This window comes from Triturus cristatus, chromosome 2_2 (assembly GCF_964204655.1).
Source record: "Triturus cristatus chromosome 2_2, aTriCri1.1, whole genome shotgun sequence".
Classification (NCBI taxonomy): domain Eukaryota; kingdom Metazoa; phylum Chordata; class Amphibia; order Caudata; family Salamandridae; genus Triturus; species Triturus cristatus.
This window is the reverse complement of record NC_140582.1, coordinates 811177300-811202656: the sequence shown is the minus strand read 5'-3', so window position 1 is coordinate 811202656 and position 25357 is coordinate 811177300. Positions and strand designations below refer to the sequence as shown.

Genomic DNA, 25357 nt, shown 5'->3' with positions numbered 1-25357 from the left:
CCGGATCCAGCCTGATGCCTGTGGATATTCTAAGGTGAGGAATCTAACTAACTAATGTTTCTTACAGATACATCGTTACCGAAGGTAAGCAACTTGTTCATTAGTAAATGTGGATGCAAAATAATAAGAGAACATTAAGAATGGCAGCGAGAACATTGCAATGGTGTTATTAATTACAGCCCTAAAAATCATTTTAGACATGTCTCACCCTTTTATGAATTTTGAGGACTGTGGCTATTAGACTCCCTACCATCTTAATTGTCTTAACTGAATTAATAGTGAATGTGTCTGCCCCGTTAGTGATAAAGTCCTGTTTGATATTTGAAATAAGAATTGTGAATCATTGGCTTCATGCACTGAATAAATTTTCATTCATTGAACCTTCATTTGTATTAAGTCATATTTAGGCTTACTGAGACAATAGAACCAGAGTGATAACTATCCGGAAGGAAATTACCCTTTAATAACATTCAAGCAGGTGGTGGGTTGTTCTCATCCTCGTCAAAACAGTTAAGGAGTGTAAGCAATTTACCCCTGGTGTTTTTAAGAAACAAAAAAAACCTATTTGTCACCACTACAATCACAAAAACAATTAAGTAGGCCATAAGGAGTGAATCATGTATAAAAACAAACAATTTTGATACATACCTGATCTAGATTGCTTAAAAACGGAAACTACATGTTTTAGGAATGCACTAAGTTGTTCTGCACTCTTAATACTGGGGTTCTTTGCAGAAACATCCTCGTGGTTCCAAAGAGGTCCTCTTTTCCTAAAAATAAAAAAATGAAATTGTGATGCTAATGTATTAGTAAGGCTAAACATCATTTATACCGTATTCATTGCTCTGAAACTACTGGGCTATCAAACTCAGATTTATACTATGTACCAAATGTCACAATGCTTTCACATTTAAAATAAATTGTTTTTTTCTTGCATATATTCACTGACAACATCTACATGTAAGAATTAAAAATGTGCATGACATTGCTCGGATATGGCTATCACTTCCACCTTAAAACCCTAAATTCTGCTTTCTTAGTTTAAGATCCACTGTATTGGTATGGTTCTAATGGCGATCGTAACAAACTCATTTCTGCGGACTCGCTACAGACGGCACTGTACACATTACTCAACAGAGTCATCATCCTCTGCTCATGAGAAGATGTCTTTCATGTCAACCTCTTTTGTGTTGCTCTTATTGGTGGCTCTTCTGTGTTTGCTCCACTCACTATGTGTAGAATAATCATTCCTCTCTAGGGCAGAACGCTGTCCCTGAGGATAAGGTGAAACTGGGTGTACTATGCCAGACACAAGTTCACTGTTTATTTGCAAACAGTCATGAAATGCAGTCCCTTTCTCGGCGAGTTGACAAGAACATGCACTGATGAGGTCAATTGGTCTAGCTTCTGTTATCAGAGATTTCATTGCAGTATGTAATGTCAAAAGTCAAGACTTATCATTAATGTATACAAAGTGGTGTTTGGTACATTAATATAGCAATTATGTAGCGCTCACTGCCTTAGACTTGCAGTTTCAAAGCTCGCTCTGCACACGTAACAATAGCATGACCCAACTCCAAGGTAGTTTTATTGACCACAAATTATGTCAATGCTTGGGTACCTTGTCCAGCATAAAGCATGCTACGTCTGAGGTACTTGGCCGGAATTTGGAAAGTGGTGTTGTTTTGTACTAAGCATGTCCACTCAATGTCGAAAGATGAAGTGGACATGGACAGGTCAAAAGAACAACACTTACCAGATTAAGGCCACAAAAGTAGAGGAAATTAACCTTCTTTAATGAAAGACTAATGACATGGCAGGAAATGTATATAGAGGCAACCCAACAGTCTCCTATCTTTAAGACTATTCAGTACAACACAGTCTTAAAGCCAGAAGAAAGATACTGTTATTAATGGTACAGGGGTCACCTAAAAACTGGACTCCAAGCATTTGAAATTGTCACGCTTACTTTCGGCTGGGCCGTGCAACACTTCTTTATTGGAGAGATACTAGAGCAAATTTTGCACTTGCTGCCGAGCTTTGGGTTTAACCCTCGAGTAGAAGATATGAATCATGGACTGGGTGCACACGTGACAACACTTTTAGGGTCTTCTGTAGCAATAATGACTAGATTTGATCAACGATGGCACATACAGCAATGACATCTCAGTTAACAACAAGTGCGACTAATTGACATTGGCACTGCATGTTAATACATAGATCTACCATAAAGTTTCCTGAGTAAAAGGTTTGTCAGTTTTTTAATGAGGTATACTTTATAAAGCCCATACTTAAACTTAATTTGACTCGGCGGTCATCGCTGGCACATAATTTACAGGACTAGGAAGCTTTTTTTGTCCGGTGGGCAGCAGTCGCAGTTCTCAAACATTATGGATAAACAGCCTCGTAGACATGGTTCTATTATTCCAATGGCTGTACTGAATAGCCAATATCGAAGAACATTGCATCACCACTGTGGTGGATTTACAAACTACTGCTTACTACTGAAAAAATATTGTAAAAGATGTGAGAAGTTGGCCTGATGTATGATGTCACTAGTTCTAGTGTACACCTTCTATCAGTCCAAACAACCCTTATGGTGATTGGTTGTAAGGTCAACCTTATAGACCAGCTATCCTAGTGGTAGCATGGACAAGAGCAGTCTTAGGCTAAACTCTGAATGGCATGTGAAGCCAGCTGTGATACCATATATAATCCCTTGAATACCAAATGAAAGGACACCACAACAGATATATATATAAAATAAAGTGTATTTATTCTAGTCAAACCCTCAGCACTCTTTATGAGATTCGAGGTAAGTACAACACAGTCTTATTTAAGCATACATTAAGTCACACAGGTAAGTAATACAGTTAGGCCCTAGGGGCCACGCAAACCATATACTAAAGTAGTGGTATAAGGACCACTGCCACAGAAATAGAATAGGCCTAGGGAATCGCTGGGGCTACACTACACTACCAACAGTTAGGAAGTGGGAGGCCCACGGGATTCAGGTGCAGAGTGGAAACACTCACGCGTAATGCGTATAATCGATAGAAATAGTACAGTTCTGAAATAAGCAGTTTTAGGACACTTCTGGAGTAGCTAGAAAGTCGAGACTCGGAAACTAGACCCTAGGATAGTCACTACCCTTGTGAGCACCGAAGTACCCAAGTTACCTAGCCCACAGGCTGCGGGTGCATAGGTGTGAACTTGCGTCGGGTTTCGTCGTGGACTTCTATGGATGCCTGAAGGAAAGTTGCTGACAGGCAGTCAGTGCAGAGTGTCCGGTGGATCCCAAGGCCGGGATCAAGAAGGAAGGGTACCTGCAAGCATAAGGGACAGATTCAAGATCACTAGCCAGTGACCACGTGGAACCAGGAAGGAACCAGGCGATGTCGTGAAGATTGCAGGTGAAGGGTGAAGCTTGTCGCAGCGGCCACGGGTACCAGGAGACGTCGAGGACGACCAGGACCAGGAGGCAAGCTGTCCCACGAAGGCTCTTGCTGTTGGCGGCGGCGAAGTCGAACTAGGACTCACCAAGCCTTGGCAAGCGGAACCCACGAAGAATGGAGGACTTGCTTTTGGTGCAGACCAGGAAGGTCTGGGGTGCTTCTCTTTTGCAAAGAAGCGGGAGCCAGTCTGGAGGAGCCAAACCAGCAGTGAAGATTTTAAGGTGTGTCGTCACAAAGGCCGCTAGCCAACGGGCAAGCAACCGGACAGACGCAGCAAGCAGGAAAATGCAGAAGGGCCCCACGCAGGACTCGTGGAGTGTGGGGGGCTGATCTTCGGTGCAGATGGTGCTTGGGGTTGGGGCTTCTCAATCCCCGGTGCACAACTTCGAGGGTGCCTCAGAAGCTGCGCTGGAAGATACTCGCCACTTTTCCCAGGTAGCCGGTCCCACGTCTCTCGTCGCCTCCACGGATCTCAGCTCGGCTGTGGATGTGGATCAGGGTCGGAGAAGTCTGGAAGTCAAGGCTCTGGTCGGGCTCTGCAGTCGGTCCCTCGTAGAACTTCAGCAAAGCAAAGGGTAAGTCTCTTGATGGTGCCTGTTTGCACAGGGTAGCCACTCCTTGGCCACAAGGGAGATTCTTCAGTCTTCTTCTTTCGTCGAATGTCGAAGGTCCAGAGTTTCTGTTCAAGTTGCAGGTTCAGGATAATCTAATCTCCTGGGGCCCAGCTACCACACTTATACTAATCTGGGGGGCTGGGTTGCCTGCTAGGTCACGCCTAATGGGTGGGACCTGGGAGGGGGGTGGTTACACCCCCTTCCCTTTGTCCAGTTTCGCGCCAGGACTGGGGCTGGAGTGCCCCAGCACCGGTTTGAACTGGACTATGCATGGGACACCTTGTGTGCCCCAGGCATGTCTCATTCCTTTCAGCCCTCCCTGCCCCAATACACTAAAGTCTGTCTGGGGAGGTGCTAGCACCTCCCCAAGCAGGAAACCTATTGTCCAAGCCTCCCTTGCCGGGACCACTCCCAGCAGCAGGAGGTCAGACTCGTGTCTGTGGCAGCAGCATCCATTTTGTGATGCTGAGGCTTTGGTTAGAGTTAAACAGCAAAGTAGGATTTTAACATGTCTCTCCCTCTAGAAGGGAGGAATAATATCCTCATCACCAGAAATGGTATGGGGGTATTATTTCAAAGTGTTAGACACCTTACACAACATGTTTTGATAAAGCCAAACCATAGTTACCATAACCTTTTAAGATTATAAGGCACTTTAAGGGTATATGGTAGGCTATATCATAGAACAGCTATAAGGACATGGTTCCAAAAGCTGCAGACAGGCTCAGCTCATGCTAGAGCCCCATCTCACATGTTACCAAGCACTCTGCCTCCAGGATTGTTAAGGCCTGCCATAGGAGTGGCTGATAGGTACACATGTGTCTATATATAAGGGTAGATATAGGTATACTATATCTAAGCAAGGGGTGATTACACGACCTTGCCCCAGCTGAGTGATCAGCCAGTTGTGTCTGATTGGAAGGCCAGACCAGGGGTGGCATAATACATGCTGCAGCCCCTGGGAGGCCTAGGGTACACCTATGCCCTGGGTACCTAGGGTACACTGTACAGGGTCCAATAAGGTGATCCTTACCAATTGTATATGTACCTAGGGTACATGGAGTCCATTTTAAAGAGAGAGCAGACAGCCTGAGACCCTGAATGGCAGGATCTCAGGCCAACTAAGTCGAAAAACCAGCTAGACACTAGGCAAAAAGTTGGGGGTAACCATAGTCAGATATCCACCTTCCTACAAAAGACATTAAGCATTAACCACTAAACATTCACAGGAAAGTACATATATTGCAGGTGCAGCTCCTTCGTTACGCCATGCACCCCCCCCTCTCAAAAACGTGAAAAATAAAATGATAATAAAACGGTCTTAAAACCAGTTTCATTATCGTTTTATTTTTTATGTGCCAAGTCTTGTGAGCAGGGCCAGTGTGATAACAGGTACTGAGGGGGAGTGGTAGGCAAACATTTTCACTGCGGATGTGGGTTTGGCCATTAGCCTCAAGCCGGCTAAACCCACATACGCAGCGAAGCTCTCTTCAACCCCAGCTGCACTGCTGGGTTAGAGAGAGCATGCACAAGCTTCCAGTCTGGGACCGCAAATCATCGGCTCTTAGGGCAAATCCAAAGCTGCTCTCATTTATGTTGGAGAGGATCAGAAGAGCGCAACACGATGCTGAAGGGTGGCAACTGCAGGTAAGTTCTTTTTTATATTTCTCTCTGTCGTACCCCAGCCACCACACCAGCCCGCCTCCTTTCCCTGACAAAATCTGCTCCTGATGCACAAGTTACTACTTGTGTAACGATATATCTGTAAGAGACATTAGTTAGTGATAGATTCCTTACCTTAGAATATTCCCCAGGCGTCAGTCTGGATCAGGAAATTTTTCTGCTTAGCAGTACACCTGCTCGCCAGTAGGTGGCGCCGTGCGGCTCCGCGCCTGTCACTGGCGTTGTGCGCACCAAGATGACGTCACGGAGGCTACTTAGGTGCCACCCATGCGCGCTGACGTCAGTTCTGTACACAACTGTCCGCGCCGAAACTCAAGAGTCATGCGAGAAACTGACCTTTAGTGCATAAATCTAGGGCCTTACCTTCGGTAACAATATATCTGTAAGAAACATTAGCTAGTTAGATTCCTCACCTTAGAATATCCCCAGGCGTAAGGCTGGATCCGGAAAGATTTTTTTTTTTCGTCAGCAATACCCTTGCGCGTCGCTAGGCGTCGTCTGCGGCTCCGCGTCAGTCGTCGGCGTCGTGATCGCCGGGATGACGGAGTACTTAGACGCCGCCCTCGCGCGCCGACGTCAGCTCTTGTACATAGCTTTCCGCGCCAGGAACGCAGAGCCATGCAAGAGACCAACACTGGTGCCAAAAATTCTAGGGCTCTGAAAGGGATGACCTTAACCCTAGATATAGGTTCGCAGAACGGGGAGGATGGGTGGGGCGGTGAGGAATCTAACTAACTAATGTTTCTTACAGATATATAGTTACCGAAGGTAAGTAACTTGTTCATCTGAAAGAAACACATTAGTTAGATTCCTCACCTTAGAATAGATACCCCAGCAATACCAACCCCTGTGGTGCGTCTGCGAACCAATATCACACCAGAAAGTCCTGGAGAACAGAACGGGCAAAGAAGTCGTCTCTCTGGACTTGGCTGTCCAGGCAATAATGTTAGGCAAGCGTGTACAGCGAGGCCCACGTTGCTGCCTGACAAATGTCCTGCAAGGGGACTCCCTGGCCCAGGGCAGTGGTCGCCGCTGTGGCCCGAGTGGAATGGGCCCTCAAGCCCTACAGGAGGTTCCTTTTTAGCTAAAGAATAACAGGCCTTGATACACAAAACGACCCACCAAGAGATGGTTCGCTTCTGCACCGCCCGCCCCTTCTTAGCGCCCACGTTGCCAACAAAGAGTTGGTCGTCCACCCGGAACTGTCTCGTGCAGTCCAGATAGAAGGACAGCGCCCGTTTTAGGTCCAGACGGTGGAGCCTCTCTTCCTCTTTCGAGGGATACGGAGGCGGAAAGAAGGTGGGCAGCATAAGACTGTCCGATGTGAAAGGCAGTTACCACCTTAGGGAGAAAGGAAGGACGAGTCCTTAGAACAACTTTGTCTGGATGGACGGAAAGGAGGCTTAGAAGAGAGAGCCTGGAACTCACTCACCCTTCTAGCAGAGGTGATAGCAACCAGGAAAGCAGTCTTAAGAGTCAGAAGACGAAGGGGACAATTATGAAGTGGCTCAAAGGGAGAGCACATCAGATAGGTTAACACTAGATTCAAATCCCACGGAGGCATTACGAAAGGGACAAGAGGATACATGTGAGTAATGCCCTTAAAGAATCGAGAAACAACAGGGGATTTGAAAAGAGAAGGCTGATCAGGAAGCCGTAAGAAAGCAGAAATAGCTGAAAGATATCCCTTAAGGGTGCCCAGAGCAGAGCCCTGCTGGGCCAGGTAAAGAAGAAAGAGGAGAACCTCAGAAAGAGGGGCGGAAAGGGGATCCACAGCCTTTGCTGTGCACCATGCCACAAATTTGTTCCACCTGCAGGCGTATACCGATTTTGTGGAGGAACGCCTGGCTGCAAGAATCACATTACAGACTTCAGGAGGCAAGTCAAATGGCATCAACTGCCGCCGCTCAATCTCCACGTATGGAGGTGGAGGCTGGACAGGTTCGGGTGGAGGACTGTCCCCTGCTGCTGCGACAGAAGGTCCTCCTCAAGAGGCAGTCGAATCGGGGGATAGATTGACAGACTGAGTAGCTCGGGATACCAGTATCTTCGTGCCCAATCCGGAGCCACCAGGATGACTTGGGCCCGGTCGCGCTTGATCTTCTTCAGCACTCTGGGCAGAAGTGGTACAGGCGGAAAGGCGTACAACAGACCACAACTCCACTCGCGACGAAAAGCGTCTCCGAGCGAGTGCCGCCTTGGAAATTCCAACGTGCAGAACTGCTGACATTGCGCGTTCTCTTCGGTGGCGAATAGATCTAACCAAGGCTCTCCCTACTGCCGAAAGAGGCCTTGCGCCACGTCCGAGTTTAGACGCTATTCGTGACCCATCATGCACCGGTGGCTGAGTTCGTCTGCTCTGGCGTTCAGAGAGCCCGCCAGGTGTTGAACCACCAGGGTGATGCTCTGATGTTCCAGCCATGTACAGAGGCGCAGAGCCTCCTGACAAATGGTCCACGACCCCACCCCGCCCTGTTTGTTGGAATATCACATGGCGGTGGTGTTGTCCGTGAACACCTGCACTACACTTCCCCGGACAGAGGGAAGGAATGCCTTCAGAGCAAGTCGGATCACCCTCAGCTCCAGAAGGTTGATATGGAACCGGGAGTCCGCCGGAGACGAGAGGCCTCTGATCTCCGGCTCTCCCATGTGTCCCCCCATCCCAGGAGGCACGCATCTGTCACTACTACGTGCTCCGGTTGGGGTAGGGAGAGGGATCTGCCACTGACCCAATCGCGGTCCGTGAGCCACCACTGCAACTGTCTTGCAGTGCCCTCCGAGATCAAGACATGGTCAGACAGGTTGCCCCGATGCTGGGCCCACTGAAACTTCAGGTCCCACTGCAGAGCCCGCATTCGCCATCTGGCGTGATACACCAACAGGATGCAGGAGGCCATCAGACCAAGGAGCCGCAGCACCAACCTGACCAAAACTCGGGAGATGGGAATCAGAGCCTGAATATCCCGGACCCGCTGTTCCGGAGGATAGACCCAGAACTGCGCTGAGTCCAGAACCGCTCCGATGAAGAGGGGCCTCTGGGAGGGACTCAGATGCGACTTCGGCACGTTGATGGATAACCCCAGAAAATGCAGGAGGTCGGCCGTAGTCTGGAGGTGGGAGACGACGCCTTCAACAACCAGTCGTCGAGATAGGGGAAGACTGGAACCCCTGATCTGCGCAGGTGAGCTGCGACCACCGCCATCACCTTCGTGAACGCCGGAGGGGCACTGGTGAGGCCGAAGGGGAGCACGGTAAATTGAAAATGCTGGTGGCCTACAGTGAACCGCAGGTAACGCCGGCAGGACGGGGATGTGGAAATAAGCGTCCTGCAAGTCCAACACTACCATCCAGTCTCCAGGGTGTAGGGCAGCCAGAACCTGAGCTAAGGTGAGCATCTTGAACTTCTCCTTCCGGAGGAAGGCGTTGACGCTCCTGAGGTCCAAGATAGGGCATAGGCCCCCTTTGCCCTTCTTGGGGACCAGAAAGTAGTGGGAGTAACAACCCTGACCTACTTCTGGGAAAGGAACGCGCTCGATGGCCCCCTTGGCCAAGAGGGCCGTAACTTCCTCCTGCAGAAGTTGCAAGTGATCCCCTGACATGCGGTGGCATGGCTGGAAGGGTTGCCTCGAAGGGGGGGAGGGAGTAGCCCCTTCGGACGATTTGCAGCACCCACCTGTCCGATGTGATGGTACGCCAGTGGAGCAGGTGATGGCGAACTCTGCCTCCCACTGGCATGGAATGGGCCTGAAAGCACGGACTAGGAGGGCTTTGAGGCGGATGCTGCCGCGGTAGAAGTGGACGGACCGGCTCGTTGTCCCCCCTGCTCCGCCTCAGCGGAATCCACGTCCGCGACTGCGTTGAGGCTGGTTCTGCGGCCTGTGGCTAGACGGACGTGAGGGGACGCCCCTTCCTTGGCCACGAAAGGGGCGAAAAGAGAAAGTTTGCAGCAGCGGGGCTGAGAGGCCCAAGGACTTGGCCGTAACCCTGGAGTCCTTAAAGCGCTCCAGCACACAATCCGCTTTGTCGCCAAAAAGGCGACTGCCATCGAAGGGCATGTCCATGAGGGTGCTATGGACATCCCCGGAGAAACTCGTGGACCTCAGCCAGGCGTGGCGACAAATCGCTACCGGGGTCGCCATTGCCCTGCCTAGCGAGTCCGTTGTGTCCAGTCCACATCGGATTGCATGCCGTGCCGCATCCCGTTCCTCGGCAAGAGCCTGGGCGAGCCGTGTCTGGGCCTCCTTCGGACACTGGGGCAGCACGACCTCCACCGTATCCCACAGGGAGTGGGAGTAACGGTCCAAAAGGCACGCGGTGTTGATAGACCGCAACCCCAAACTAAGGGAGGAGAACTATTTCTTCCCAAACTGTTCCAACCTTTTGGATTCCCGATCCGGGGGAGCGGACGGGAAGGAGGTCTGGGAGGTAGAGGCCTGGATAACCAGGCTCTCGGGCGTGGGGTGCGTCAACAGAAAACTGGGGTCGCCCGGTGCAGGGCGGTGGTGTCGGGCCACGTTCCGGTCCACAGGAGGAACTATGGAGGGCTTGGACCAGGTGCCCTTCAGAACGTCAGTCAGTGCTTCATTGAACTGCAGCAGAGGCTCCGAGGAGCTTGCTGGCGGTTAAAGCACTTCAGTGAGGAGATTAGTCCTCACGGCCACAGCAGGCAGCTCCAGCCCAAGGGCTTCGGCCGCCTTGCGCAGCACCACATAAAATGTAGCATCTTCCTCCGAAGCCACAGACGGAGGAGAGATGAAGCCAGTGTCAGGGGAGGTATCAAGACCACTGGCATCCCCCAGTTCGTCCTGAGATAACTGGCCCTGTCGTGCCAGAGGGTCCTCAGACCCCTCCCAGTCGTCTCCGTCATCCGATTTCTGGTACACAGGTGGAATGATCGGAGTCGGGCGGAAGATGAACCAGTCACCCGTCGGATACGATGCCGGGTGGCGCCGCTCCGACGCCGGGACAGGACTAAACCGGGGAACTGCGGCGTCCGAAGGCGGCGCCGGGGGCGGTACCTGAGGGTTCGTGAGGTCGACCGGCGCCGACCGGGATCCAGGTCTGGATTCCGCGGGGGCCTGCGGCGTCGGGACCGGAGTCGACAACGGCGCCGGAGCCGACGGATCGCTAGGCCTCCCAGTCGAGCCTGCGGGGCCCGAAGGCGCGCCGGCAGGCATCGACGGCGGAGCCAGGCTCCTCATGGCCACGAGGAAGTCTCTGATCGCCGCCGGAGTCGCGTCAGACCCAGGGACCGGAAGGTATGGGGTCGGACGGGGCTCCTGCGGCTCCGACGGAGCCGCGCGAGTGGTGCCACGCAAACCCTCTGCCGAGTTGCGCGACCGGCGAGGGGAGCCAGAAGAGCGATGTCGCCTCTTCGACATCTTGCTGTGCTTCGACTTACCGGAGCGCAAAGACTGTGATCCCGACGAGCGGTGATGACTGCGGCTCCGCGACCGGTCCCTCGACCTCCTCCTCGACCGGGACCTTAAGCGGCACGGAGCCGACTGCCGGATTTCGAGTAGCTTGCGGGACCGCTCCCACCTAGCCTTCGAGGTCAAGGCCCGGCAGTCAAGGCACGACTCGGCATCGTGGTCGACCCCAAGGCAATAGAGACACCGGCGGTGGTGATCCGTGACCGACATCAGTCAGTGACAGGTGTCACAAGCTTTGAAGCCAGGCATCCCTACCGGCACCAGAGTCTAGGTCGACTGAGAATGGAACCAAAAGAGTTCAAAAAAGTTTAGTCAAAAAGTGACTAAAAGGGTATGCTCTTCCCGGATCGGCGCTTACTGGCGCGGAAAAAAGAAGACCTGACGTCAGCGCGCGAGGGCGGCGTCTAAGTACTCCGACGAGCCATCCCGGCGATCACGATGCCGACGAAGGACGCGGAGCTGCAGACGGCACCTAGCGATGCGCAAGGGTATTGCTGACGAAAAAAAAATAAATCTTTCCGGATCCAGCCTGACGCCTGGGGATATTCTAAGGTGAGGAATCTAACTAACGTGTTTCTTTCAGATAGGGGATGACCGTAACTCTAGTAATCGGTTCGCAGAACAGGGAGGATGGGTGGGTGGTAAGGAATCTATCACTAACTAATGTCTCTTACAGATATATCGTTACACAAGTAGTAACATGTGCATCTGAAAGAGACACGTTAGTGATAGATTCCTTACCTTAGAATAGATACCGCAGCAATACCAACCCCGTTGGTAGGTCTGCGAACAAAATTACACCAGAAAGTCACGGAGCACAGAACGGCCAAAGAAGCCATCTCGCCGGACCGGACTGTCAAGGCAGTAGTGCTTGGTAAACGTGTGCAGCGAGGCCCTCGTTGCTGCCTGATAAATATCCTGCAAGGGGACACCGCGTCCCAAGGCAGTAGTGGCTGCAGTTGCCCTGGTCGAATGGGCACGCAAGTCCCACAGGAGGCTCCTTCTTGGCCAAGGAGTAACAGGTTTTGATGCACAGAACGACCCAAAGGGAGATGGTCTGTTTGTGTACCGCCCGACCTCTTTTGGCGCCCACGTAGTCAACAAAGAGCTGATCGGCGGCGGACAAAAGGTGGGCAAAGTGATGGTCTGCCCAATGTGGAAGGGCGTTGTAGGAGAGTAGGGTCTGCTTTCTATGTTCACCCCCACTTTTTGCTTTTGCTTCACTGGTTTTCGACTTAGATGTGGCTGTGGGCCTGCTAATCAGACCCACAGCCCAGCTGTTCTCTCTCTAAACTCACACTATGTACTTTAGGTGCATAACCCAATTGGTAGGGATCACCTTATTGTCACCTTATTGGCCCCTGTATAGTGTACCCTAGGTACCCAGGGCATAGGTGTATCCTAGGCCTACCAGGGGCTGCAGCATGTATTATGCCACCCCTGGCCTGGCCTTCCATTATGACACAATTGGTTGATCACTCAGCTGGGGCAAGGTCGTGTAATCACCCCTTGCTTAGGTGTAGTATTCCTATACCTACCTTATATATAGACACATGTGTACCTATCAGCCACTCCTATGGCAGGCCTTAACAATCCTGGAGGCAGAGTGCTTGGTAACATGTGAGATGGTGCTCTAGCATGAGCTGAGCCTGTCTGCAGCTTTCGGAACCATGTCCTTATAGCTGTTCTATGATATAGCCTACCATATACTATTAAAGTACCTTATAACCTTAAACGGTTATGGTAACTATGGTATGGCTTTATCAAAACATGTCGTGTAAGGTGTCTAACACTTAGGAATAATACCCCCATGCCATTTCTGGCAATGAGGATATTATTCCTCCCTTCTAGAGGGAGAAGACATGTTGAAACCTACTTACCCGGTTAAAGTTAACCAGAGCCCCAGCATCACAAAATGGATGCTGCTGCCACAGACACAAGTCTGACCTCCTGCTGCTGTGAGTCCTTCCAGCGAGGGGGGGCTTGGACAATAGGTTTCCTGCCTTGGGAGGTGCTAGCACAACCCCAGACAGGCCTTAGTGTATTGGGGCAGGGAGGGATGAAAGAAACTAGACACTGCCTGGGGCACACAAGGTGTCCCATGCATAGTCCAGTTCAAACCGGCGCTGGGGCACTCCAGCCCCAGCTCTGGCGCGAAACTGGACAAAGGAAAGGGGGTGTAACCACTTCCCTTCCTGGTCCCACCCATAGGAGGGACCTTGCAGGTAGCCCAGCCCACTAGCCCAGTATATCAGTAGGTAGCTGAGCCCTGCAGAATTAGATTATCCTGAATCTGCAACTTGAACAGAAACTCTGGACCTTCGACATTGGACCTCAGGAAGAAGACTGAAGAATCTCCCTTGTGGCCAAGGAGTGACCACCCTGGGCAACCAGGCACCATCCAGCGACCGCTGCTTGCTTTGCGACTGATCCTACGAGGGACGACTGCAGAGACTGACCAGCGCCGAGACTTCCAGACACCTCTGACCCAGATCCACATCTGCAGCAAAGCTGAGACCCGTGGAGGCGACGAGGGACGTGGGACCGGCGACTTGGGAAAAGTGGCTAGTAACTGACTATAACGACTTCCGAGGCTTCCTCGAGGCTGTGCTTGGGGAATTGAGAAGCCCCCATCCCGAGCACCATCTGCAAAGAAGATCAGCTCCCCACACTTCACGTGTTCTGCGTGGGGCCCTTCTGCACCTGAGTTGCTCAACGTGTTGTCCGGTTGCTGGCCCGTTGGCTAGTAACCTCTGCGACGACGAACCCTTGATTTCATCTTGCTGGTCCGGCTCCTCCAGACTGGCAGCCGCTCCTCTGTGAAAGAGAAGCACCCCAGACCTTCCTGGTCTGCACCAGAAGCAAGTCCTCCATTCTGCGTGGGTTCCGCTTGCCAAGGCTTGTTGGGTCCTAACTCGATATCGACGCCGCCGACAGCAAGAGCCTTCATGAGACAGCTCGCCTCCTGGTCGTCCTCGACGTCTCCTGGTACCCGTGGCTGCTGCGACAAGCTTCATCTCTTCACCTGCATCTGCACGACATCGCCTGGTTCCTTCCTGGTTCCTTCCCGGCTCCTGGCTGGTGGCCTAGACTCTGTCCCTTCTGCTTGCAGGTATCCTTCATTCTCGATTCCATCCTTGGGATCCACCGGACACTCTTCACTGACTGCCTGTCAGCAACTTTCCCTTCAGGCATCCATAGGAGTCAACGACGAAACCCGACGCAAGTTCACACCTATGCACCCGCAGCCCGTGGGCTAGGTAACTTGAGTACTCCGGCGCTCACAAGGGTATTGACTATCCTAGGGTCTAGTTTCCAAGTCTCGAACTCCTAGCTATTCCAGAAGTGTCCTAAAACTGTTAAATTCTAATAACTACTATTTCTATCGACTTTTACGCATTACGCTGAGTGTTTCCACTCTGCACCTGAATCCTGTGGGCCTCCCACTTCCTAACCTTTGGTAGTATAGTGTAGCCCCAGCGATTCCCTAGGCCTAGGCCTATCCTGTGTTCGTGACAGTGGTTCTTATACCACTTACTTAGTATATGGTTTGCGTGGGCCCTAGGGCCTAACTGTATTACTTACCTGTGTGACTTAATGTATGCTTAAATAAGACTGTGTTGTACTTACCTCGAATCTCATAAAGAGTGCTGAGGGTTTGACTAGAATAAATACATCCTATTTTTATATATATCTGTTGTGGTGTCCTTTCATTTGGTATTCAAGGGATTACAAATGGTAGAACAGCTGGCTTCACATGCCATACAGAGTTTAGCCTAAGACTGCTCTTGTCCATGCTATCACTAGGATAGCTGGTCTATAAGGTTGACCTTACAACCAATCACCATAAGGGTTGTTTGGACTGATACAAGGTGTACACTAGAATTAGTGACCTCATATATCAGGCCAACTTCTCACAGGCGTGACAACCTTTGGCAAGAAAGAAGGACGTGTCCTCAGAACCACCTTGTCCGGATGAACAGAAAGGAAAGGTTTGGAAGAAAGAGCCTGGAGCTCACTCACTCTCCTGGCAGAAGTGATAGCTACCAGGAAAGCCGTCTTGAGAGTAAGAAGACGTAAGGGACAGTTATGAAGGTGCTCAAAGGGAGTGCACATCAGAAAAGTCAAGACAAGATTCAAGTCCCACTGAGGCACTATGAAGGGCACAGGTGGCAACGAATGCGTAATGCCCTTAAGAAAACGGTTAACAACCGGGGACTTAAAAAGAGAAGGCTGATATGGAAGCCGTAGAAAGGCAGAGATGGCCGAAAGATAACCTTTAACAGTGCCCAGAGAAGAGCCCTGCTGGGCCAAAGGGAGAAGGAACAGAAGAACTACAGAAAGAGGGGCAGAAAGGGGATCCACAGTCTTAGCTCTGCACCATGCCACAAATCTGTTCCACCTACAGGCGTACACCGTTTTAGTGGAGGGACGCCTGGCTGCCAGGATGACATCACAGACTTCGGGAGGAAGATCGAAAGGTGTCAACTGTCGCCGCTCTATCTCCAAGCATGGAGGTGGAGACTGGACAGGTTCGGGTGGAGGACCGTCCCCTGCTGCTGCGACAGAAGATACTCCTGAAGAGGCAGACGGATCAGGGGGATAGATGCTCATACTGAGTAGCTCGGGATACCATACTCTTCGAGCTCAGTCCGGAGCCACAAGAATAACTTGGGCCCGATCGCTCCTGATTTTCTTCAGCACTCTGGGGAGAAGTGGTATAGGCGGAAAGGCGTACAACAGACCAGAGCTCCACTTGAGACGAAAAGCGTCTCCGAGCGAGTGCCGCATTGGAAATTCCAACTCGCAGAACTGATAACATTGCACATTCTCTTCGGTGGTGAATAGATCTAACCAAGGCTCTCCCCATCGCAGAAAGAGACCTTGCGCCACGTCCAAGTTCAGACGCCACTCGTGATCCACCATGCACCGGCGACTGAGTTCGTCCGCCCTGGCGTTCAAAGAACCTGCCAGGTGTTTTACCACCAAGGTAATGCCTTGATGTCCCAGCCACGTCCAGAGGCGCAGAGCCTCCTGACATAGGGTCCACGACTCCACCCCGCCCTGTTTGTTGCAATACCACATGGCGGTGGTGTTGTCCATGAACACCTGCACTACACTTCCCCAGACAGAGGAAGGAATGCCTTCAGTGCAGGCGGGATCGCCCGCAGCTCCAGAAGGTTGATATGGAGCCGGGACTCCGCCAGAGACCCGAGGCCTCCGATCTCCGCCTCTCTCATGTTGCCTCCCCAACCCAGGAGGGACGCCTCCGTCACTACTGTGTGCTCCGTTTGGGGAAGGGAGAGGGATCTGCAATTGACCCAATCGCGATTCGTGAGCCACCACTGCAATTGCCGTGCAGGGCCCTCCGAAATCTGGACATGATCCGACAGGGTGCCCTGATGCTGCGCACACTGGAACTTCAGGTCCCACTGCAGGGCACGCATATGCCATCTGGCATGCAGCACCAACAGGAGGCCATTAGGCCCAGAAGCCGGAGGGTCATCCTGACAGAAACCCGGGATAGAGGCTGAAAGAGCAGAACCATAGCCTGAATATCCCGGTCTCGCTGTTCGGGAGGATAAACCCAAAACAGCATCGAATCCAGAACCGCTCCGATGAAAGGGAGCTTCTGAGAGGGACTCAGGTGTGACTTCGGCACATTAATGGAGAAACCCAGCAGATGCAGGAGGTCGGCCGTAGTCTGGAGGTGGGAGACAACTGCCTGGGGCGAACCCACCTTCAACAGCCAGTCGTCGAGGTAGGGGAAGACTGACACCCCTGACCTGCGCAGATGAGCTGCGACCACCGCCATCACTTTCGTGAACACCCGAGGGGCGCTGGTAAGGCCGAAGGGGAGCACGGCAAACTGAAAATGCTCCTGGCCTACCGTGAACCACAGGTAACGCCGGCAGGACGGGAATGTGAAAATAAGTAACCTGCAATTCCAACGCTAACATCCAGTCTCCAGGGCAGACAGGACCTGAGCCAGAGTCAGCATCTTGAACTTCTCATTCCGGTGGGAGCGATTGACGTCCCGGAGGTCCTGGATGGGGCGCAGGCCCCCCTTGTCCTTCTTGGGGACCAGAAAGTAGAGGGAATAGCAACCACTCCCTACATCCTGATCGGGAACGTACTCGGCCCCCTTGGCCAGGAGGGCCGTGACTTCCTGACGGAGAAGAGCCAAGTGATCCCCCGACATGCGGTGGTACCGAGGTGGCATGGCTGGAGGGGATGACAGAAAAGGGAGCGAGTAACCTTGGCAGATTAGCTGCAGCATCCACTTGTCCGAAGTGATACCTCGCCAGTGGTGGAGGTGGTGACGAACCCTGCCTCCAACCGGCGTGGGGTGCCCCCTGAAGCTTGGATTAGGAAGGCTTGGAGGTGGAAGCAGCGGGAGCGGAGGTGGACTGCCCCGCCTGCTGGTTACCAGACCCGCCCCTGCGGAAGCCACGTCGACGGCCACGCTGATGCAGTTTCTGCACAGGCTTTGCGGAGGAGCGCGACTGGGTGCCTTTACCCTGGTCAAGAAAGGAACGAAACCCAGGAGTGGCAGGGTTCTTAGCGGAAAGACCCAAAGACTTAGCCGTGGCCCGTGAGTCCTTAAAGCGCTCCAGGGCACTGTCCGTCTTGTCGCCAAAGAGGCGAGAGCCTTCAAAGGGCATGTCCATGAGTGAGCTCTAGACATCAAGCGAGAACCCGGTAGAAGGCAACCAGGCAGACGCCGCAATGCCACAGTCGTGGAATTCGTCCTGCCCAAGGAATCAGCCGTGTCCAGACCACACTTTATGGCAAACTTCGCTGCATCCTTGCCCTTCGCAATCGCTTGGGAAAGGACGGCCTGGACCTCTGCTACCATATCCCACACGGCGTGGGAGTAACGGCCCAACAAGCAGGCGGTATTAACCGACCGCAACCCCAAGCTGGCTGAGGAGAACAACCTCTTGCCATATAGGTCCAGCTTCTTAGAGTCCTTATCTGGCGGAGCCGTGGGAAAGGCACTCTGCAACGTCGAGGCCTGAATGACCAGGCTCACAGGCGTGGGGTGAGTGGTCAAGAAGGCAGGGTCACCAGGTGCTGGGCGATGGCGCCTAGCGACGCTCTTATCCACCGGTGCCACCGAGGCCGGCCGCAACCAAGTGCCCAAGAGGACTTCGGTAAGGGCCTCGTTGAAAGAGAGCAGCGGCTCCGACGACGTAGACGCAGTCTGTAGCACCTCCGTAAGGAGGTTGGTCTTAAGGGCTACCACAAGGAGGTCGAGATGGAGAGCCTCCGCAGCTCGACGCAGCACCATAGTGTAGGAAGCGCCCTCCTCCATAGTAGGCGGAGGGGAGGCAAACCCCGGGTCAGAAGATACATCAAGTTCATCCGCATCCTGAAGGTCATCCACCCAATCCTGCTCGGAGTCACACTGCCGCGCAAGGGGGTCCTCGGAGCCGTCCAGGTCCTCATCCGGCTCCAGGGTTCGAAGGAGCCGGCCGCGGCGGCAGGACCAGAGCCGGAGAGGGGGCCAGCGGCAACAGGAGCGGCGCCGGCCGGGGCCGACACGGAACCGCATCCCACTCCAAGAACCGGGGCAGGGACGGTATAAACGGCAGCCAGTGCTGCGCCTGTGGCGGCACTGGGGCCGGAGCCAAGGGCAGTGCCAGGGCCGGCGCCAAGGGTAGCGCCGAAGCCGGCGGTGCTGCACCTTGTGGCGCAGGGGTGGGAGCCGCGGGCTCTGGATCCAGTGGCTCAGGGGCTGGCGCCGGAGGCGGTGCCGCCGGGTCAACAGGAACTGGACACGGGACTGCGGGGCCCGCAGGCGCGTCAGCGGGAGCCCGAGGCCTAAACAGGCGGTCCATGGCAGCAAGAAACTCTTGCATGTGTTCGGGAGTCGCCGACGGACCCCGGAATAGCGGGTAGGCCGCGGGACACTCAGGCTCCAGAGGAGGCGCAGGGGTGGAGCCCCTGTCCCCCTCCGGGGAGCGAAGGGGGGACGTCGGAGAGCGAACACGCTTCTTCGACTTCTTCTTATGGCCTCGCTTACCGTACTCCGAAGGTGAAGACTTCGAGTCTGAGGAGCGATGGCTCCGGTCCCGCGAACGGCCCCTAGACCCGGAGCGGCGGTGAGAGGAGTGCCGGACCTCCAGCAACTTCCGGCGCCACTCCCGCAAGGCCTTCGGGACCATGGCACGGCAGTCCCGACAATCCCGGGAGTCATGGTCGGTCCCCAGGCAGTAGAGGCAGACATCATGGGTCCGCCACCGACATATTACGGCGGCACGACCCACAAGACTTAAAGCCGGGCATCCCTACGTGCACCAGGAGACAAGAGGAGACAAAGGTCTCAAAAAAGTGGTCAAAAATTGACCAGGGTACATGCTCAATCCGGATCTGCACTTTCGGCACGGAAAAAGAAAGAACTGACGTCAGCGCGCATGGGCTGGGGCCTAAGTAGCCTCCATGACGTCCTCTCGGCGCGCACGACGCCAGTGAGGGGCGTGGAGCCGCACTGCGCCACCTACTGGCGCACAGGGGTACTGCTAAGCAGAAAACGTTCCGGATCCAGACTGACGCCTGGGGAATATTGTAAGGTAAGGAATCTATCACCAACGTGTCTCTCAGATATATTGTGAACTGAACTGTAGTGTGGCCGTTTTTATTACGTGTGCTGCTGTCAGTCACAATTAAAGTACCACTCCATGAAAAAATGGGTGTATTATAAGCTGTGGTTGAGTGACCTCATCATATAGTATAATACACACCCATTTAGGACAAGTCAGGACTAATTTGTTAAAGGTTAGGTCATCCTGGGGTAGCCGTGGCTCTGAGAGGTCAGGCTTACACAATGAAACAAACGTAAAGCATTTAAACACCACCAAAACAATTTAAGAAGAAACACGACACAGGAAATCTGACACCAACTTAAAAAAAAAAAAGAAAAAGATCAACCCAAGTGTTCCGGAAATATGGATATCACAAGGAACAACAAATAAAGACTTTTCACTTGACCAAGAACAAGCAATGGCAGATTTAATGAGTTTAACACTTCAAAACAAAGAAAGAGGTTACTTAGAATTACTTAAGGTGACCAACTCCAGAAGGGAGCCCGTCAAGGGGAGAAACATGGTCCAAAGAAACCGTACCAACAAAAAACAATCATGGAGGGTCTAAGGGGAATGATCTTTAACGACCAGGCAAACTCCAAACCCCCCATCAAATACGCAAACAACAAAAGAGGAGAGAGCCGGTCAATATGTAAAGAAACTGGGAGCCAAAGAGAAAAAGACAGATTCAGCCCACTAAGTTGAGACAAATCCCATCAGCCCACCGCTTTGGCAGAACATAATCATCTGGGAGTAAGGTGGATCAACTCATTGCAGTGCACCCTATTTCAGGGGAACCATCACTGTGTATATGCAATGAGTTTGCAGTCTTCCAGAGAAAAAGTCTCAAAACATAGTGGTACTGAAAAAGGTGTGAAATGCAGTGCAAAACAGAAGAGAAGTGTAATAAAAATGGCGACCTGATAACACCCCCCAACTTTTATTCGGTGTCAAGAAAAGGTGCCAAAATTAAAAAGCAAGTAAAAACTGATAGTTTGAAAAAAATAATAACTATCTTATAGCAATAAAGGTCGACATGTTTCAGCCAAAAGGTTACAGTTACCTGGCTTTCGTCAGATCCATGTATGGTGAAATGCTACTGCAGAAATGTGTGTTTACAAAAATACTTTGACAAGAACATCACCATGACAATACCCTACCAAAATCAAACAGTCATTGATTTGTCCAGTTGTTTAAGGGATGTCAGAGTCGGCTTGGACAAGGAGAGGGGTACCGACGGATAGAGCGGGGCCTCAGTACACCGAGCAGTTGCCGGGTGAGGTGAGGCGTACTCCCACATAAATTTGGGAACACTGTGACATCCCTTAAACAACATAACTAATCATGTAGCGTAGGTTAAATGAAAAAGAACCACAAAGTGTAGTTATACAAATATGTCTATTATACAACACTCACTAACACATTGGTATATCTCCTATCTGGAGATATCAACACAAATGCACAACACTTCAATTGCAAGAGGTAAGAAAGCACAATACACAGTGGTCTCCAGGGGGAGACCAAACCATATACTAAGAAAGTGGAATGCGACCAAAGTCAGCACTTGGACCAGGAGACTCAGAAGAGCTGGGGACACAAGGAACCACCAAAGTTAAGTACCCAAGAACCCCACGGAGGCTGTGTGCAGAGTGGAAACATAGTCGCATACTCAATACAAGTCAACAGGAAAGACGCGGTTGCAGTTTTGAAGGACCTTTTCCAGAGGACCCTGAAGAAACCCTGTGGATAACAGAAGGTTGGAGAGTCACCCCACCAGTAGATACCCAAGCAGTTAGTATACCTACACCAGGGAAGCCAGGTGCATAGGTGCGAAGTGACTTTGGAAACCACCATAGACCACAATGGAGGACTTCAGTAAAGACGCAGGTGGCGAAGACTGTACAATAGCCCAGTGGAATCCAAGGGTGTACTCTTCAAGAGAAGAACCTGCAAGCAGAGGGGACATTATCTATGCCACTCGGAGACAACCAGGAGGCACGGAAGAGCAATGCACTCAGATGTCAGAAGATGCAGGAGTGATGAAGGTGAACATTTTGTTGCAACTGAGAGGACCAGGCAACACTGAGGAAGACCAGGAGCAGTGCACGAGCTGTCCCACATCGAATGTTGAGAATCAGGGGTTCGGTGTCCGGCGGGAGCAACAACTGATGTGGTAAACAATGAAGGAGCAACGTTGGGACCAACAAGATCCAAGGGACTCACCAAGTGCAGGAAAGTCAGAGCAGGCCCGGGGCAAGCAGCGGAGAAAACTGAAGCAAGAGAAGACCCTTGAGAGGACCCACAGGCTGAAGGCAGAGGAGTCGCAAGAGAACCTTGAACAGCTCACCAAAAATGAAGGCCCACAGTGCAGAGGATGTGGTGAGGACTACGACTGTGGCAGGAAAAACTGCTGGAGATTCTTGTAGCCCAAAGATCTCTGGAATGCAGAGCCAACAAGCCTTGGCAACGGCAAGTTGACGCGGTGCATAGTGGATTGGTCCCAGCAGTTCTGACTAGGGATACCGGCCTCCAAATTGCAGAGAGGACAGGTCAGGCCTTCAAGGGAGTTGCAGAACCACCATCTGCGTGGATGAGCCTTTCGAAGTCCATGGGACGTCAGGAACAGCAGACCGGTCAGCTTCGAAGCGGTGTCAGCAGATGCAGGAGACTGACTCCTTCCCTCCAAGGGAGATTACTTTAGGTGTCCACTGGTCTGTTGTAGATCCTGGAAGAAGCACAGACACAGACGAAGAAGAATTGTAGAACAGCAAGACCAGGAGCAGCAAGAGTCTTTCTTGATGCAGTCTCTCTTCCAAGCCAAGTCAGCAAAGTCCAGACGGTTGAAGAGTGACGTGGGTTCAGGCTTGAGTCTTGTCCCATGATGAATCCGAGGACCTACTCACAGGTAAGACCTTTTATACCCTAAGAAAGGGATTAGGACAACTCAGGCAGACCCTGAAAGGCTGTTACCGGGAGTACTGTGGTTTCCCAGAGGAGAACAGTGTTGGGGTAGGATTCCAACATGTTTGATACCAGACATGCCCAGGTTCAGCACAGCCACTATAAAGTTATCCATCGCATAATGACGGACGGTCACTATATGTATCAAAATGGCTGACCGCCTGGAGAATCGACTTTGGGGTTTGTAGGGCTGTCCTTCGCATACAGGGTACCTACACACTTATAACTCAGCACCATGCCTTCAGGATGGAAAGGCCTGCCTTAGGTTTGACTTATAAGTTTTAAGTACAGTGACCTTAGATATAAGGAAACCTATATCTGTCATAAGTGGTGCTAGCATCAGCTGACACAGGCTGCAATGGCAGGCCTGTAGTCACAGTTTGAGTGTTCTCTTTTGGGTGGCATAATACATGCTGCAGTCCATGGGAGACCCCTGGGGTACTTATACCCTGGGTACCTCAGTACCATATAATAGGGACTTATAGGGGTACTCCAGTAGCCAGTTGTGGAGGTACAAAAGTACTTACCATGTCACATCTATGGAGGAAGCACAGTGACTGGGATCCTGATTATCAGGATGCCATTAGAGTAGTCAAAGAAAACATACTTACACCAGCAAAAAGTGGGGGTGACCATGAAAGCAGATCCTACTTTCCTACAAAGGGATACAGGATACTGAAGAAGATCCAAGATGTTGTGCAGTCGACGGGGATCTTCCTAAGGGCTACTCATAGGTCCACGGTGCTCGTGAGGAAATTCTGGTAACAGGGGTCTACAACCCTAAAGAACAAGTTACTTACCTTCGGTAACGATGTATCTGTAAGAAACATTAGTTAGTTAGATTCCTCACCTTAGAATATCCCCAGGCGTCAGACTGGATCCGGAAGATTTTTCGTCAGCAATACCCCTTGCGCGTCGCTAGGCGTCGTCTGCGGCTCCGCGTCCGTCGTCGGCGTCGTGCGCCGGGATGACGTCGGAGTACTTAGACGCCGCCCTCGCGCGCTGACGTCAGTTCTTGTACATAGCCTTCCGCGCCAGGAACGCAGAGCCATGCAAAGACCGACACTGGTGCCAAAAATAAAATCTAGGGGCCTGAAAGGACAACCTTAACCCTAGATGTCAGTTCGCAGAACGGGGAGGATGGGTGGGTCGGTGAGGAATCTAACTAACTAATGTTTCTTACAGATACATCGTTACCGAAGGTAAGTAACTTGTTCATCTGAAAGAAACACGTTAGTTAGATTCCTCACCTTAGAATAGATACCCAAGCAATACCATCCCCGGTGGTGGGTCTGCGAACCAAGATCACACCAGAAAGTCCTGGAGGACAGAACGGCCAAAGAAGCCATCCCTCCGGACTTGGCTGTCAAGGCAATAATGCCTGGCAAACGTGTGTAGCGAAGCCCACGTCGCCGCCTGACAGATGTCCTGCAAAGGGACTCCCCGTCCCAAGGCAGTAGTAGCCGCCGTGGCCCGAGTAGAATGGGCGCGCAGCCCAGCAGGAGGGTCCTTTTTAGCCAAGGAATAGCAAATTTTTATACACAAAACGACCCACCGAGAGATGGTCCGTTTGTGCACAGCTTTCCCCTTCTTAGCGCCCACGTACCCAACAAAAAGCTGGTCGTCCACCCGGAACTGTTTTGTGCGTTCCAGATAAAAGGAGAGCGCACGTTTTGGGTCCAGACGGTGGAGCCTCTCTTCCTCTTTGGAAGGATGCGGAGGCGGAAAGAAGGTGGGCAAGGTGACAGACTGCCCAAGGTGAAATGGAGTCACCACTTTAGGAAGAAAGGAGGGACGAGGCCGAAGGACAACCTTGTCCGGATGAACAGACAGAAAAGGAGGCTTTGAAGATCAAGCCTGGAGCTCACTCACCCGTCTAGCCGAGGTGATGGCTACCAGAAAAGCAGTCTTAAGAGTCAGAAGACGAAGAGGGCAATTGTGAAGAGGCTCGAAGGGAGCGCACATCAAGAATGTCAAGACCAGATTCAAGTCCCACTGAGGCATTACAAAAGGGACCGGAGGGAACGTGTGTGTAATGCCTTTGAGAAAGCGTGTAACCACAGGGGACTTGAAAAGAGAAGGCTGATCAGGAAGCCGCAAGAAGGCGGAGATGGCAGCAAGATAACCTTTCAGGGTGCCCAGGGCAGAGCCCTGCCGGGCCAGAGAAAGAAGAAAGAGGAGAACCTCAGAAAGAGGGGCGGAAAGGGGATCCACAGCCTTTGCTGTGCACCATGCCACAAATTTGTTCCACCGGCAGGCGTATACCGACTTTGTGGAGGGACGCCTGGCTGCCAGAATGATATCACAGACTTCAGGAGGCAAGTCAAATGGCATCAACTGCCGCCGCTCAATCTCCACGCATGGAGGTGGAGGCTGGACAGGTTCGGGTGGAGGACCGTCCCCTGCTGCTGCGACAGAAGATCCTCCCGAAGGGGCAGACGAATCGGGGGATCGGTCAACATACTGAGTAGCTCGGGATACCAGTATCTTCGTGCCCAATCCGGAGCCACCAAGATGACTTGGGCCCGGTCGTGCCTGATCTTCTTCAGCACTCTGGGCAGAAGTGGTATAGGCGGAAAGGCGTACAACAGACCGCAACTCCACTCGTGACGAAAAGCGTCGCC

The 25357-nt window shown here is 52.0% G+C and overlaps 1 protein-coding gene across 19 annotated transcripts in view; it reads right to left on the bottom strand.

Annotated features, from left to right (window-relative positions):
* Window positions 1–25357, bottom strand: part of FRYL (FRY like transcription coactivator) — a 2516714-nt gene that overhangs the window by 651452 nt on the left and 1839905 nt on the right. For all 19 annotated transcript variants that reach the window (XM_085642132.1, XM_085642134.1, XM_085642126.1 and 16 more), the window contains one exon: window positions 649–770. In XM_085642132.1, coding sequence (XP_085498258.1) covers window positions 649–770 — 122 coding nt within the window. The remainder of the gene's footprint in view (window positions 1–648; window positions 771–25357) is intronic.